Below are 18137 nucleotides of genomic sequence, written 5' to 3' on the forward strand. Positions count from 1 at the left end.
TCTCTCTCTCTCTCTCTCTCTCTCTCTCCTCTCTCTCTCCCCCTCTGTCTCTCTCCCCCTCTGTCTCTGTCTCTCTCTGTCTCTCTCCCCCTCTGTCTCTGTCTCTCTCCCCCTCTGTCTCTGTCTTTGGACATATCTGGACGGTGTTTGTCTCCAGACGTGTCTGGGCGAGTTTTGGCTCCGGACGTATCCAGATTGCACTTATCTCCAGATGTGTTCGAATGGTGACTTACTCTTCCACAGACCTGTGAACCCAAGGGGCATAGCAAGAGTGCTTGTATCACCTTTTTATTTCGGGGAACCTGGGGGAATATAAACCTTCTTAACTGCAATGAATAAGGCAAGAACTGCTGGACAAGAAAATAATGATGATAACATAATCAAACAGCTGCTTCTCCAACAACTGCCAACCGATACTCAGCACATCCTTGTTTCAAACAGTGACTTGATTACCATTGACCAACTCGCTTACATAGCTGACACAATCGTCAAAGTCGCCACCGCAAACATGTTCTCCATCAGTATTGTCACATCCCAGTCAGGTGATGGATGTCTGCCCCAGCTATGTCCAACATGCAAGGACTGCAAGCACGAGAAGACCTCTTCAAACACGAGTGGAGTTTCCAGAAGTGTGTTTTATCCAACAAGGTGCATGCTCTTAGATGTCATTTTAAGTTGAAGTTTTAGAAAAATATCAAGGGCAGAGACAACAATCTCTTCTGCTTGATGCGCAGCAACATGCTGGAGGAGCGGTGGGTTATCATTGTCTTTTGGAAAACATACCCATAAATGTGTTCAGCCCTGCAGTTTTGCCTGCTCGCCCTGTTTCACAGTCAGGAAGTGTCACACCCAAATGAAATAACTTTATTATAAATCGAATTAAGTGCAGTAGATTTGCAAGTAAACAGTTACAATTTTGTTTTCTGCCTTTATAAATTGTCATTGGCTGACTAACCATTCAGTTGTTGTAGTGACTGTTTCAGAATAAAATCAGCTGTTCCTGTATGTTTCCTCTGCTGGCTCGTGCATTTCACAGCAAAAACTCAACCATGAGAAGCAAGAAGCTTTCAAAAGACCTCTGGGATAAAGTTGTAGAAAGGCACAGATCAGGGGATTGATATATAAATATTTCAAAGTCCTTGAATATCCCTTGGAGCAGAGTGAAGACAATCATTAAGATGTGAAAGACGTATGGTACCACCAAGACCCTGCCAAGATCAGGCCGTTCTTCAAAACTGGATGACGAAGCAAGGAGGAGACTGATCAGAGAGGCCACCAAGAGGCCCATGGCAACTTTGAAAGAGTTACATACCTTTATGGCAAAGACTGCTCACTGTGTGCTTGTGACAAAAATATCCCAAGCACCCCACAAGTCTGGCCTGTGCAGCAGGGTAGCAAGAATGAAGCCATTACTCAAGAAAGCCCACCTTGAGTCCCATTTGAGGTATGCATTAAAAAAACACCCTGGAGATTCTGAAGCCATGTAGCAAAAAGTTTTGTGGTCTGATAAAACCAAGATGGAACTTTTTTTGTCGTAATTGCAAAACATTACGTTTGGCACAACCCCAACACAGCACATCACCCAAAGAACACCATCCCTATTGTGAAGCATGGTGGTGGCAGCATCATGTTATGGGGATGTTTCTCATCAGCAGGGACTGGGGCACTTGTCAAGATAGAAGGAAAAATGGATGGAGTGAAATACAGAAAAATCCGAGAGGAAAACCTGCTGCCCTCTGCAAGAAAGCTGAAATTGGGATGGAAGTTCACCTTTCAGCATGACAACGACACGAAGCACACAGCCAAAGCTACACTGGAGTGGCTAAGGAACAAAAATATAAATGTCCTTGAGTGGCCCAGTCAGAGCCCCGACCTAAGCCCAATCGAAAATCTGTGGCATGACTAAAAATTGTCTCTCAATGCGCCTCACACAACTTGACTGAGCTTGAATAGTTTTGTATAGAAGAATGGGCAAATATTGCCCAATTAAGGTATGAAAAGTTGGTAGAGACCTGTCTCAACAGACTCACTGCTGTAATTGCTGTTAAAGATGCTTCCATGAAGTATTAACTCAGGGGGTGGACGCTTATCCAACCAACCAAGATATTCTTGTTTTTTATTTTAAATTAATTTTGTGAAATTTGTAGAATTTGTTTTTCACTTGGAAGTTGTGCGTTATAATGTGTAAATAAATGTGGGAAAAAGTCTGATTTAATGCAATTTAATTCCAGACTATAATGCAACAAAAGGTGAAAATTTTGAAAGGGGGTGTAGACTTTCCATCGGCACCGTATATGGTCCAGAATAAAACACTTGGTGACTGGAGGCCCTGTGCTGACAACTGAGCACCGGACCAGACAGGTACCTCATACCACACCTACAGGATTTTACTTATCAGCTGCAGGGAATGCAAGATTTCTCCAAGATCGATGAGTCAGAACATATCGTCAGATTCCTGAAGAGCCTGCTGCACATACAGAAGACAGCTACTTCAACTCCTTTTGGCTTGCTCAAATTTGTGTGCATGCCTTTCACACAATGAAATGCTGCTATAGTTTTCCTGCGTTTCATCGATGAGGTTATTTAGGATGCCGAAATTGACGAGTTGCTCATAGCCAGTGAGACGTTTGAGGAGCATGAATGGCATTTATAGCTCTTGGTCTCTCGCTTATCGCAGTATAGCATCATTATCAACCCTGCCACATGTCAGTTCTAGTGCCCTTGTTACAGTTTTTGGGACACCTTATCAACTAAAATGGCATCCTTCCACTGGCCAACAAGGTTGATGTGTTCCAGGACTACCCACAGCCAGCATTGGTGCATGAGTTACAGGTGTTTCTTGGCATGTTAAATTTCTGGAGGAGATTTTTCTCGAACTGCTCAGACCCTCATCATCTGCTAACTGGCGTCTTCACACAGAACAGGTCTATGGTTTGAACCAAGTAATGTGCTGCAACTTTTACCCCAGTAAAGTCTACTCAAGCAGAGGTGACAATGCAGCTCAGAGACAACCCCACATGGTATTAGTTCAGCGAAGTGCCGATTCCTACTTTTGAAGGGACAGTTTCTTATTACCACTACCCGTCCTTACAATCCTGCCAAATTCAGATGTGTGTTTGACGCAATCTGTCTCATTAAATCTGTCTCATCCTTTTATCAAAGTAACACAGCAACATGTGACTCAGTGTTTTGTCTAATCTGGTGTAAACTGGGACATGAGGAACTGGTCCAAAACTTGTTTACGGTGTCACCGAGTGCAAGCACATCATCACACTGTGACAACGTTCAGTACCTTATCATCTTCTGATGCTCCTTTTAACTGTGTGTGCATTGATTTAGTTGGTTTAGTTAACATGATTTAGTTGGTCCTTTTTCCCCATCCGACGGTAACACGTCTGCTCACATTGTTGACTGTTTTACTGTGTGGTCGAAAGCTTTCATGTTCCCTCACATAGTGGTGGAGACAGTAGCTAAAGCTTTAGTTTCCAGATGGGTAGCAATGTTTGGTTCCCCATCCATTTTTGCTACTGACAGGATGGCAATTCAAGTCCTCACTTTGCAAGGCACTGACTGAGTCACTTAGGAGTAAATGCACCAGATTTACTTCCTACCACCTGGCTGTAAATAGACTTGATGAATGCTTCCATTGACAACTTGTCTTCCCTCAAAACACAAGCAGAACTGCAAGGTAGTGCCGTCAAGCATCTGTGCTCCTGTGAAAGCTGATCTGGGCTACATCACAGATGAGTTAGTGGTTGGATCAGCACCTGCCCTCCTGGGCAATTTGTTACCCCTGATAAGATCCAAACCAGTTTTGACCCAAGCATTTACGTCGGCAGACTGCAGAAGAAAATGAGCAAGTTACATCCAACTCCCACTGCAGTTTAACATCATGTCATGGAGATAGACAAAAACCTTTTGGTCTTGTACTCACATGCTCTTATGCAACGATATTGTCTGACTCCGAGCTGCAACCTTCCTGGTCCCCTTTCAGGTTTACCAGAAAAGAGAAGTACTTCATCTGACATTTCAGTGGGAAGTCCAAAACTGCAAAAACTGTCAGTTAAGTTGTCTGCACTGACAAAGAATCTGAGTCACCTCGAGCCACTGTTCAAGTGATGCAGATTCAAGCTACAACAAATTGTGGCACTGTTCCCACTTGCTTTCAAGCAACACTGATTCCAACTTGATCAACTTCTGCATAAACTCATTTGCCACTGAAAACTGCATCAGATGTGAGATTTGTGCAGATATGGGATTAGGGCTTCAGCTTTTATTACCTCCATCACCCAAGGTGAAGGAGGTCATGTTTTCACCCCTGTTTGTCTGTTTGTTAGTTGCAAAATGGAAGATTTTTCAAATATATCAGTCAGACGATTTTGTTATTCTGTCTCTGTCTGTCTGTTTGTTTGTTTAACGGTTTGTCGCCTACAGGTCACAATTTTAACCCAATCTTCACGAAACTTCATCATCCTTCTTCATCAAACTTCATCATCACTTAGTAGACTTCACGAAACTTCATCAAACTTCATCATCACTTAGTAGAGTTTGTCATAAGGAAGAACACTCTTGTTTTTGAGGTCAAAAGGTCAATATAGGCCAAAGGTCAACAACTTAGGTGAGATTTCTTAAATCCTCAATTTTCATCCGATTTACTTGAAATTTGAAGAGGATTTATATTTCAGGTCACTGAATTAAACCAGCCAATTATTTTTGAGGTTCACATCGGCCAAAACGTCAACATAGGCCGAACTTCTAAAACTCAAATTTCATCCGATTCACTTGAAATTTGAAGAGGAGTTGCATATTTTGTTATTTAATTCAACCACCAATTATTTTGTAGGTCAAATTTGTTTTCTGGATTTTGCAAGTGTCGCGCTCTGCATGACGTCTTCTTCTTGTTAATTGCTGGAATCCTTTGGATTTCGGCAATTATGTTGGTCGGTTCTGTGTGTCTGTCTGTCTGTTTGTTTGTGTGTTTGTTTACCCTGTAGCAGCCACACCATTTCAGCGATCATGACGAAACAGACGTCGGCAATGGTCCAACTTCGACACTTGTCATTTTTGGTGAATGTAGGTCAAGGTCACCGAAATTCTTATTTTCGCAATAACGTCCGCTAAAATGGTCGTATCGACTTCAAACCAAATCCAAAATGTGCACCTTCCAATTCTGCATCCAACCATATGTCTCATTGGGGTGTCACACCAACACCCTTCTTAGCGGTCGGGGGTCGAATGTCAGGGGGGGGGGTCGGGTCAAAACTTTCAAATTGCGATAAAAAACGCCATTTCAAGTCCGATTGACTTCCAAGTTATGATCATGACCAAACTAAGTGCTATAACTCATTAAACAGTAGCACTATCGACTTATAAGAACCAAATTGATTTCCAGGTTTTTGTTTTTTCAGAGATCATGGAGATATGACAAAGTTATTCCGGCAATTCCATGCTCAACGAGCAATTTCATTGGTTTGTTTGTCTGTTTGTTTGTGTGCAGGATATCTCAAAAAGTTTTGGATGGATCTGGATGAAATTTGGTGGGCAGGTTGGGTGTGTAACAAGGACGAACTGATTAGATTTTGGGTGAAGGTCCGGATCCGGATCCAACTATTATAATTTTAAGTGATTCTTCACCATTGAGAGATCGGGCCAAAAATGATATACAGTGTATGTGTGTGTATGTATATATATATATATATATATATATATATATATATATATATATATATATATATATATATATATATATATATATATATATATACACACACACATCACAATGTCTCAAAAAGTTGTGGACAGATGCAGGTGAAACTTGGTGGACATGTTGGGTGGGCAAGAAACAATTGATTCAATTTTGGTGAAGATCCGAATCCGGATAAGTGAATTTTTTAAGTGATTCTTCACTATTGAGAGATAGGTTTAAACTACAGGGTGCCCCACAGAAAACCAGGAAATTTGAGATTTTGAGATTTATTTTGCCATATTTTACCATATCAATAAACTAACATATAAATTTTCTAACCGTTTTTTTATTTTATTTCAGAATGCAGCAGTTATCAAATTTTCAACTTGAGGTGATTGTTTTACACTACATCTAAGTTTGCTTTTGTTTTGTTTTAAATAAACTGTACCAAATTTCCTGGTTTTCTGTGGTGTCCCTGTAATATGTAGCATGATATCTCAAAAAGTTGTGGATGCATTCGGATGAAACTTGATGGACAGGTTGGGTGTGTGACCACGACAAATTGTACGATTTTGGTGAAGATCCGAATCCGGATCTGGATATGAGAGTGATTTCATTTTTAAATGATTCTGCACCATTGAAAGATAGGGCCGAAAACGATACAGCACTGTATTGCATATTTCAAAAATGCATTCGGCCCAATATGTTATTGTGGATCAGGCATTGCATGGTGGAGGTATGCGCTCTTCCAAGTGTCCTTCTAGTTATCTATCAATTAACGTATTAATTCATTTTTTGGTCCATAGGTTTGAGGCTCAGGGAGGTGCAAGAACACAGAACGGACCAGGACATAACATAACAAAAAGAGCAGCAGAAAAATAAGTGGGAGAGGGGACACACTGATTCTTTAAACTCATTGATCCAGATACTGTAAGAGCTGGATATAGTGACTTATTATTTCTTATTATGCACACCGTGGCTGTAATTATTTATGCATCATTAATTTTTCCTCACAAATATAATCTGTCGCTTTTCTGATGGGACTATTAAGAGGGAGGGGGGATGGGAAGAGGAGAGCAGAGGGGAGAGAAGGGTGGGCGAGAGACAAGGGGTAGAGGAGACTGGTGAGTGGGGGGGGGAGAAAAATTCTGGCAGTTGTGATGCCTCGAATAATGTCCATCCAAGAGACGAAATACACATTGATGAATCGCCCTGCCTGTGAAACACCGGGATGACAGTTTATAGCTGGGTTGAGATTCGCGATTCCAACCTGTGCTCCACAGCTTAGAGCGAGCATGCATACCTCTTGGCCATCATGCCATGGTTTGGGGATTCATTGTTTTGCAGCCACTGAAAACATTTTTCAATTCTCTCCTGAACTCGCATTTCACTTGTCCCGTCGCTTTACTCATTGTAATCTGATGATTTTTTTTTGCCTTCCTAACTCTTGAGATGTCTCCATGGATAACTGATCCATCGTATCGCCATGGCAGCTTGTAAAGATCGAAGCTTGTAGAGTGCTCACCAAGTGGCCAAAGCACTCAAGCAAGCATTCCAACAAATCGGTTGAAGAAACATTAAAAAATGAAATGTTTAATCTTTTTTTATATGTATCCATCTATGTCGAAGTAATGGGTCATGTAATAAATAATAAGCAGATGGCATTGCACAACATTTTCAGCAGGCGAGGCACTGCATGACAATGCTCAGCCCAACAAATGTGGGTGGGACCTGAACTTTGTACGTCGATTCAGTGACAGTGCACATACTTTTCCTGGGTATCGCCATGGCTTGCAAACGAACAACCAAGCAGCAAGTAGAGCACTCGCCAATTGACTTAACCACTCAAGCAAGCACTCCAACAAAACGGTTAATAAGGAATGGCTGCTGGCTTGGCAAGCAGCAGCAAGCTGATTGGAAATGTCACCCACCCACAAAAACCAAAACATTGCTTAATTCTTCACATTTTCAGATTTCACTCCAGATTTTGACAGTTATTTAGTCCATGTGATCCGATCCTCAAAACCGTAATCATATTTCCGTTAAATACTTTAATTAGTCCGTGATAGTATATCTTGGAAAATCGCATCATATAATGCATAAAATTGCTCCAAGATCCTAATTTATAAACTATAGCACCTAAAAAACAATGTATACAGCGATTTGTTGGTATTAAGACCAGGCATTCGATGATGTGAGTGAGGAAAGTGGAGAGAAAAAAAATTGGAGCACTTTATCATTAAGAAACCATTGCGGCCTGTTCCAAGTCAAGGTATTGTTGAGAAGGCCAAAACAAATGGCGAACTTAGTAAGACCCCTGCGAGTGTGAGCGTGCTCACCAAGAATCCTTTTGTATGCATGCAAAGTTTCAGGCCGCTAGGTTTCATGGTTTTAGAGTTATGGAGGAGACACACTGACACACACACACACACTTTTATTATTATGGAGGATACACACCCATGAAACTAATCATTCATGCCTTGGCAAGAAGCTCACACGATCACGATTGGCAGATTAGCAGGAGATCCCAATGACATTTCTGTCTCTTTTTTTCCAATGCTACCAGAAATTTGTTTTTGATGGGCATGTGAAGTGACAGGCACGGTGCCAACACGTGACACACAGCACTGTTTTTAGGGTTCTCCCTTTATTCGTCGGCATTCAACGTGTCAGGGTTTCACAGAACAAAGCAGTTTTTGCTTTTCTCGGAGTGGATTGCGACGCCAATGTCCAGGAACTTTCACGAGTGCATCTCGGATCTGTAATCACCGACACTAGCACCACAATGGATCATAATTCATTAACACCAGCGGAAATTTGGATGCTGGCTCATCGACATGACAACTTATGTGGACTCATTCGAGTTCAGATTTGACTTTGTTGGTTGATACTGCATCCAAGCTGTCTGAGTGACCATTTCCATGAAGTGTGACGACCGAAGAAAGACGACCTCACTCTGACAAGGCATCCCAGCCCACTTTATAATTTAACATACATGTGAGCAAATAGTATTTCTGGTTATGCTAACCACCACTGAACCACAACTTCATCCACAGGTTTAAAAATTGCATCACAATACCCCTTTGACTGTTTGACTAAGACTTCATGTTGTGTTTCTTTTCTATTTAAGATTGGGGAATAAAAGGGGAAAAGGATGACATTCATTGTGAGGATGAAATGTAATATTTTGAGAATTAAATATCAACTTTAGTGCCATCCCAGTGATTAAGCATTAATCTGTAGATGTAGAATTACAAAAGAACAACACATGTACCAGGCAATATAACTTTTATTTGTTTGCACTCAGATAACTGTCAAGTCTCACATTGTTGTCATCATCTGGATTGTGGGAAAGTGAATGAATGATCTGTGAATGTGATTTTGGGGATAACCTTCTTGCATGGCTGTTGAGACTTGCGTTGTTGTTTCACAAATCTTTTCCAAAGGCAGTGGCACTGGAAAGGAAAATAGGAAATTGGATTTAAGTAAGTGTGCACACATTATTAATAAAAATGATTATTGTCGAAGTGGTTTATATAACATTCGTGAAGTTTTCATCACAATATGTGTTGAGCAAAGATTATTTTTTGGATAACCATTTCCAATGCACCCTCCTGTGATCGTGATATATATATATATATATATATATATATATATATATATATATATATATATATATATATATATATATATATATATATATATATATATATATATATATATATATATATATCATATGCATATTCAGCTGAGATTTTATCTGTTATGAAATCAAAGGAGTTCAAGATGTTTTAACAGCAGCCATCTGAAACTTTGCATCGATGTGAGCATTCCATCACGAAAAGGTAGTTGTGAGTCACCTTTTTGTGAAAATAACTCAAATGTGTACAAATCAAAGGAGAGACATTGAGTGATTATTAATGAGACAGGTGTTTCAAATAGGTTGATGTCTCATAAAACACAAATTAAAACACCCATTGTCGCCTAGTTCTTGTTTTACTATTTATATATCCAGTAAGACATAAAAGGAATGCATTCAATGTAAATGACATGGTGTGTGAGATCGAGATTACAGTGATGACTAGTTTCCCATGAGCAAGCGAGGAAGCCCTCATGATGTGCCTCCATAACATTGTGTGTGAGTAGCTGTCGATAATTATGCCGTATCTGATACCTCTGCTAATGAACAGGTTAGTGTTTTTTGTGGAGATAGTCAAGGCTTGTGGAAGAGCTAGCACACTGAGTGAATCAGGACATCACAGACAAACACCAGAGGAAAATCGCACATGCATGGAGTAGGAATTCATTCAGGAGGAAAAACTGGAAAATAAGGAGGGATTTGGGTGTGTTTAACGAGGTTAGAAAAGAACATGGTTTTGGATTGGGGAGGATCTGAGATGGTGGTGAACAGCTGTCTTGAAGACTTGGAGGGAAGAATGAGATTGAAAAGAGTGGAAGTTGATTCCACAGGTGGGAAACAAAATGAGGAACAAATGAGTGGAGGTAATCAGTAATCTTGGCTTTAGGTTGTTTTAGCAGAAGAGGGTTGATCGTGGATTGTGTGGGCCCTTCAGAAACCTGAGGGTGGGTGGGTGGGGGGGGGGTGGGAAACACGGAGAGTTGAGGGTGCAAGACCAGAAAGGAAGCGGTAGAAGACAGAGAGACCACTGACTTGTCTGTGATGGTGAAGTGAGAAGCCCATAAACTCGGCTTCAGCGCAGGAGATTCCAATGATGTTGAAAGCCTTGGTTTCTAGTGTAAAGATGAGCAAGATGTGAGGCAGGGAAGCCAGCCCAGAGGGGAGAGCATTACTCCTTCAAGCTGTGGATGAAGGCCTTGCCGGTGGATCGGAGTTCGGGTGAGCCAAAGAAGGAATTTGTATGACAAAGGATGCCCAGTCAATGGCTGGCTTCGGAGGACAATGTTGAAATGTGGTTTGTCCAACAAAGATCATGGCTGCTAGTCAGACCCATGAGTTTGAATGACTGAACCTCTTCCAGAGGTTGGTTAAGAAAGTAAATAGGAGGGTTTGTCTTGCCAGATGATCCTTTCAGAGAGACATAGTGAGAGTGTGAGATTTGTCAGAATTGAAAGACATGTTCCAAGTGTTTGACCAGTTTGTGATTATTTCAAGGTCTGAAGAGAGGGAAGAGACTTCAGCCTGCCTGTCTGAAGGATGAGGAACATCAAGGTAGAGGGTGGAGTGATCAGTAAATAGTTAAAGAGGATTTTCCAGAGTCAGAGAGATCATTAATGGAAATCAGGAATAAGACTGGGCCCAGAACCCTGCATTGGGGCACTCCAGCCTTGACAGGGAGAGGATATGAAAGTATTCCATTGAGTGCTACATGTTGGCTCTGAGAGCAGAGGAAGTCGGTACGCCATGTGTGGGAGTTGGCCTTGAATGCTATAGGCAGACAGTTTGGAGAGCAAGGCAGGATGCTAGACTGTATCAAAAACATGGCATGAGTGTGAAATTTGGTGTAAACTAACTTTCATACCTTTATGAACAAAAATTGTTAGTTTTGAGTTCCTTGACATGTGCATTGTCACGTTATCCGTTAACATAGTCATAAGGTTTATCTTCTTGCAAATTCTGACCATTTCTGAAGTACCCATTAGGAAAGGGATTCCGTTACATTATCTAAGATGGACGATTTTGATGCATTAAATAATTTCACAAACAAACACTTTTCAAAAGGTGATCATTAATTGTATTCATCAATGCAATTATAATAATATTGGTTTTTGTGTTGGTAATATATTGTGTCCTTACAGTTTATTGTTGCAGGATGATGGTGCTGTCATGTCCGCTTGTTCCGTAACCACCAGAAGATGCACTGGCACTCTTGGAGCTGCTTCTCTTCATGGAACTGCTGCTGTATGTGCTTTGTCCCAGCATGGCGCTTCCACCAGAGGAACCACCTTCCATTACTGCACTAGCTCCACCACTATAACCACCTCCTACACTATAGCTTGCTCCTCCACCTGAGCTGTAGCCTGCTCCTCCACCTGAGCTGTAGCCTCCAGAAATGGCACCATGTGTTGCTGAACTGATACCATAGCCCCCACCAATTGAGGAAGCACCACCAACAGTTCCACTTCTGACAACAGTAGCATTAGCAAAGTCATCAGCCAGAGCCGTCCTTACCCTGAAATGAACATCAGAACCCACACTCAGCTGCAAATCCATCATGAAAACATAACATAAACAAGAAAAAGAGCAATCAGAGAGTGCAGACCATCGCTGGGACTTATTTTGTGTGGTGTTTGTTTAGTTTTGTATGGTGTTTGTGTACTGGTGTGTTACATCATTAATAAGCGACATAACTAGACCTAACTTCCACTTTATAACTGCTGGCAGTGATGACTGGGTACCAAGATGTCCCTCTTTGATGCAACCCCGCTTTGATTGGACACCCTGACCCATGACGTTTTTAAAATTATTATCCAATTGAATTCAGAAAGGGTTTAAAATAAATGAAATTCAAATCAAATGGAGGACCAAAGAGGTTCAGTCCTGCATTGCAGTAATCATATCATAAGGAACCTAAACAAGCAAAAAGCAAATATTAAGTCATCAGGAGGAACCTGGATAGGATTCGCATTTCAGCTGCTACTCCTCTACCCTCAAATCCATCCAGGCACAGGCAAGTGAGCCTTATACCCCTCCTCCCCCCCCCCACCAAAAAAAGAACCCAGATCAAAAATAAAATAATCATGGCTGTCAGACCATTGTCTGATCAAGTTGAAATTTAAAATATGTATTTTCCTTCACTACGAGATCATAGTTGTGAAGTTTCACGTCGATTGATTAAGCTGTGCCAGAGGAAACATTCAATATGTTTTCGTAAATCAAATACGGCTGCCAAGCCATGTGACCTATCAATTATTCATAAATTTGTGCACCTAAGGCTTGAGGAAGATTTGTGTTAAGATTCCCCTCGATCTGTCTGGCCGTTCTGGAAATGAAGATTTTTTCTATAGGTTTTAGGGTAAATCCAATATGGCTGCCAAACAATGTGACCTATGATGTCATGTGTGAACGTTTTGTTCCTCGTGCATAAGAGGTCATACTTATCAAGTTTCACCTTGATCTGTTCAGTCACTTCAGAGAAGATGTTTGAAGGTTGTTTTTTTTTTTTTTAAACAATATGGCTGCCTAATCATGTGATCGCTGGCATCATCAAATATTTTTCCTTCGACCATTTTATCCCTAGATGACCCTAAAAATTTTTCATACTGATCAGATGTAGCATTCTACATATGCAATTATGACGTCATAATGAAGGCACCTATAATATCATAAAAAAATGACACTTATTCCCCATGAAGAGTACTTGCCATTTCCCAAATTTCAATTTTTTCTGTGATGTGGTTTCACAGATACAGGGGTCCAATTTTTTTTTCCGTTTTTCCAATATGGCTCCACACCACGTGACATATGACGTCATAATTATCATTAAAACATTCTACATGTGCAGTTGCACCTATTTTGTAAATATTGTCTCAAACAGTCAAGCAGTTGCGGAGAAAAGCATGAAAGTTCTGTGCGGATAAGCAAACAAACAGACCCAAATGCAATTCCCTCTCCTGCGGTGAGGGTAACAATGTACATCCATTTCATCATGGAGAAATAGCCTCCACAAATTACACACCTGTCAAACAACAAGATATTTGATAATAAGGTGTGACAAACAACTCAAACATCGTATGTTTCAATGCCATAAGACATACATTGTCTCTTGTCCCTCGAGGAGTTTCTTGTACGTCGCTATTTCAGCATCCAGAGCCGTCTTCACGTCCAGAAGCTGTTGATAAGTCACCAGTTGCCTCTGCAGGTCCACCTGGTTTCCCTCGATCTCCTGTTCATATCTGGTGTAAGTGTTTTGGAACTGGACGAGATCAATGCTCTCCCTGTTCTGTAAATCTGTCAGTCGGTCTCCCAGGGTTTGGTACTGGTGTGGGGATGGAAATATATCAGGAAAAAAGAACAATAAATGGTTATACTAAATTTATTTCAGACAGATTCTCTGTTCAAAGCTTAGGTGGAAGTTTACAATTGTACAATACGATTCCTGATTAAAGAATCCTCACCGTGGTCAGAAGCCTCTGGTACTCCACATTCAGTGGCTGCAGCTCTTTTTCCAGAGTATTAATCTCATTGTCCAGAACAGCAATCTGCTCAGTTGTCTGGGTGGAGATTCCTTGGATCTGATCAATCTGCACATGAGATACAGGTCAGGCAATTAGTCCATCGGGGGATAATGCCAGGATATTGAGAGGAACTGGGATTCGTAATGGCCTCAATTAGAGGAACCTACTTGCATCTTGCAATATGTCTCAGCCTCTTGGACGTTCTTGGTGACCACCTGCTGGTATTCCTCACGCATCACATTGAGGGCATCAGTAAGGTTGACGGACTTCACGTTATCTACTTCAATCACCGATGTCTGTGCTGGTCCAAGTCTGCCAAACTGCTGCTTCAGGGTGTTCAGTTCCTACACAAGAAAAGAGAATATAAATTATTTATTTATTATCTTCACAATCTCCCTCATCTTGTGAAGTTTATCCACCTGACATTTTGCGAAGTTAATGATTCAGAACCAATTTACCTCCATTTGTGTTTTCTTCTGGAATGTCAGCTCCTCAGTCAAAAACTTAAACTTTGATTCCAGGTCAACACGCATGTCGTTTGCGGCTTCAAGGTCCTACAAATAAAGATTTAAAAAAACATTCAATTGTTTCTGAAAAGCTCATCTTTTGAATACAAATTCGTTAATGGATGAACAGTTGATCTTGTGTTCATACAAACCCGCTTCATGTTTGCAATGTCAGTTTCAAGTTGCATTCTCACGCCAAGCTCAAACTCGTACCTAAAAAAAATAACATTAAAATGATCACAATAATCATGGAAGTTAAAATAACCATTCCCAGTTTCATACAAGCTTAAAAACAACAACCTATTTTTTTGCATTCCAAAGGTCTTACTTCGACTTGATCTCATCGGCTGTGGCTCTCAGATGGTCCACGTCGATCTCCAGACGTACACGTTCCAGCGTCAGGTTGGAAACCTCTGTCAGCATTTCGGTGACTTGTGTCTCCACATTCTCCAGATTGACGGTTGAGTCAGGAGAGATTGGAACACCTCCAGTCAGATTCTTCAATTCTTCCTCCAGTGTCTCATTCTCAATCGTAAGCTGCCTTACTTTATCCACATAGCTAGCCAAGCGCTGGTTCAATGTGCCCAAGATGTTCTTCACCTCATCCCTGCTCACCAGTGAAGGAACAATTCCACCTGCAGGACCCAGCGTTCCTACCACTCCTGACATACCTGCTGAGGTGATGGCACGGCCTGCAGTAAATGCTGGGCTGGCCATGATCCCGGGGCTTACACCCCCAAAATACCCACCACCAGAACCACCTCCATAACCGATCATTGGCACCCCACCACTGACAAGCCCTCCAGCACCTCCTGACGCAGCTCCTCCATAGGCAGACATACCCACGGCACGGCTGGAAATGCCCATACCTCCAATCCCGCTGGAAATGCCCATACCTCCAATCCCACTGGAAATGCCCATACCTCCTATCCCTGCAGAGCCTACTCTGAAGCTTCCTCCCCCCATTGACAAGCCTGCGGCGCCCATTCCAAGCCCCATTGCACGACTGCTGCTGGAGCCTCCATAGCCACTGGAGCCAATCATGGCGCTGGTTCCACCGGTGCGGACGGTTCGGTAGCTGGCGGATGAGTAACTGGCCATTGCTGCTTTTTTGTCCACAAACTTCTCCCAGGTATTGCTTGACTGCAGATCCCATGGAATGCCTGGTGCTTTTATAGAAGCTTCAGCCTCATTGAAATGCTTTTGTTACAATTGATTACACATGCTGGCCTCACCTCCATGCGATCATGTTTGTTGGATTTTGATCCAAGACGCCTTGGATGAGCACAGTGCTGTCATTCCCTGGCTGTGAAACACTCACACTGTAAGCATCTCTCTTTAACGCTCATTTTAGAATTTGCACAGCTGATGAAGATCGCTTGAGTTTTACCCTTTATCACTCTAACCTGACCTTGCCAAGTCATCTTCTCTTGTCCTTTTCTACCATATCATACATCAGGGATCTATATTTTGGAAAAACGTTTTTCTTCTTCATACTTGTTGGTTTGAAGTCACAATTAGACTTATCTTTTGCCACATTTTCTCAAACGAGTCATGACCTCATCTGCCTTGTCAGCCATGGAATATATGAAACTTTTTCATCTGCCTTATCCACCGTTGTGTCCTTCTGGTTATAATGTAACCACCTGAGAGTTTCGCACTTTAATCCATGAATGGCCAGTTATCCCTCTGCAGGAGCCGCCCTTCTTTTACATGTCTTGTTGTTTTATCCAACAATGTATCCAGACACCCTCCTCCATGAGTGGTCTCAACGTCCATCCAAGGGGGGCTGATGGTTTAGTCGTGACAGCTCGACCAAAGCACAGAGCAGTACACTCACATGGTGCTGTAGCCATCCTGCGGTGCTGACTGGCTTGAACGTCTTGTACGCCTTGTTTTTTAATTTTTTTTTTTTATCAAATATGACGTTCATAGAAACATCTTGTCTTGTCTCATGCTACGATCTTTGTGGTGTACGCACGAGCTTCCTCACTCATAATTAATACTAACATGAACCTTTATTTCCTTTTCATGCCGAGCACAGCATCTGTCTGTCAAACATGGTTTTCACCATTCAGACCAGGTAAATAATTCACCTGACGAGAAGACCCTTCAAATTTTCCAAGATTTTTCACATCCCATCCATCCATTGGGACCATACTCTGTGCAGAGCATTGTTGTTGCCGAAGCAGTCTCCTTGGCTGTTGGGCACAATCCTGGACAGGTTGCCCCTCCGACACAGGATACCAGCAAGCCGGCACTCATTTTGCCGACCTCGGAAGGATGACAGGCAGTCAATCCCACCTGGTATTAATTCAACAGCCGAATGGGATTTGAACTCAGGATCCTAGGGTCCCAAGCCCACCACCCGAACCATTAAGCCACCACCAAGCATTTTCACATAACAGAGGCCATTTCATTTGCAGTGAATTTCCATGATCGTTTCTGATCGAGCTTTCCTTTTGTAAATGGAGATGATATATTATGTACAGCAGGAATATTATTAAATTATTGTGGACGTTCCTCACCATCCCATCATGTACGATAATATGGGTAAGGCCTCATGGAGATTATCTCCACGGTCCTTTAAGATTTGACCAGAATTCCAGCAAGACCTCTGGTTTTACCTCTCCAGATAATCTTAATCGCAGTTCCAATTTCTTTGATTGGCAGAAGCGCATCAAGGCCATGTCGTAAAGGTAGATATTGGATTTTTCTTTTCGTGATCATTTAGTAATGCTTCAAGGATGGTGCAACAGATCTAGAAACCCATCTGTCTAAGACTTGATCTCTCTATAAGCAGCATTGTGTTCTCATCTGCACTCTTCACAGATGCTACATCATTATCCTATGGTCAGTAAACTTCCTCAAATGCAGCAAAGAAAGCTTTTGTATCATCTTTGTTAGAAATTTTGAGAATCACTCAGTTTAGTATAAAAAAAAAACAGAACCAAACTTTGGCTCTGTCAGCTTTTAAGAGCCGTCCGTCCCTTAGTTCTCATCGAATAACCGGACAATAACCCCGCTCAAGCTTTTCATTTTTTTTGAAAGGGGAATCTGAGTTAAATCATCAGAATTCACCAAATCAATCTGCATGGCACCTTATCGGCCACCTTAATGTCATCGCAGAAGTTTGGTAAGTCATATCGCACATTGTTTTACACTGCTCATTAACATTGCAGGTGGAATGACGGAACCAAATTGCTCTAGCTTGGTGGCCAAGTTGATCTCAAGTTGATCCCACGTACCTGCATTGTCAGGTCAGGGTTAAATTTTCTCATGACGTTTGCAAGTCTTCGGTAGATGCTTGATGGCAAAGGAACACTTCACGCAAATGATTACATGGTCAGTAGAACATATTGCTGCACACATGGCTTCAATATCAGAAAGATCCTTTTGATGCACGAGAACATCATTTTCGAACATGAGTGTTGCCAGGTTTACTGCCGTTTGACCGAAAGTTGGAAGTGCATCATTCTTGGCAACGGTGAAGTTGTACTCTGCACACATGCACAGTGTCACCTTACTAATAGAGTTGGCATCTTTCCTAAACTTCCCAAGAACACGATTCCAGGCTTGGTAGCTGTTTTGCAACTCTTGTGTAAAAAGTCACCCATATCATGGATTTTGTGCATCTTTGGGATGCGAGAAAGTATTTTGTGCATCTTTGGGATGCTGGCAAGTATTTTGTCTGCCTTTGGGTGGCTGGCAAGTATTTTGTCTGCCTTTGGGGTGCTGGCAAGTATTTTGTCTGCCTTTGGGATGCTAGCAAGTATTTTGTCTGCCTT

The 18137-nt window shown here is 41.7% G+C and overlaps 1 protein-coding gene across 2 annotated transcripts in view; it reads right to left on the bottom strand.

Moving 5' to 3' along the window:
* The window catches only part of LOC147028173 (thread biopolymer filament subunit gamma), a 31217-nt gene extending 15714 nt beyond the window's left edge, over nt 1–15503 (bottom strand). Inside the window, exons 1-8 of one of the 2 annotated variants that reach the window (XM_085878306.1) lie at nt 14678–15503; nt 14502–14562; nt 14302–14397; nt 14011–14187; nt 13784–13909; nt 13424–13644; nt 11463–11838; nt 8958–9141 (exon numbers count right to left, since the gene is read on the bottom strand). In XM_085878306.1, coding sequence (XP_085734432.1) covers nt 11466–11838; nt 13424–13644; nt 13784–13909; nt 14011–14187; nt 14302–14397; nt 14502–14562; nt 14678–15450 — 1827 coding nt within the window. In that variant the 5' untranslated portion in view covers nt 15451–15503 and the 3' untranslated portion in view covers nt 8958–9141; nt 11463–11465. Of the gene's footprint in view, nt 1–8957; nt 9142–11462; nt 11839–13423; nt 13645–13783; nt 13910–14010; nt 14188–14301; nt 14398–14501; nt 14563–14677 lie in introns of those variants that run through there. The other variant, XM_085878307.1, reaches the window with a different exon arrangement.
* Nucleotides 15504–18137: the final 2634 nt, after the last annotated feature.

Source organism: Eptatretus burgeri, chromosome 4 (assembly GCF_056783735.1).
Source record: "Eptatretus burgeri isolate ZD-2024b chromosome 4, Ebu_testis_v1, whole genome shotgun sequence".
NCBI lineage: Eukaryota > Metazoa > Chordata > Myxini > Myxiniformes > Myxinidae > Eptatretus > Eptatretus burgeri.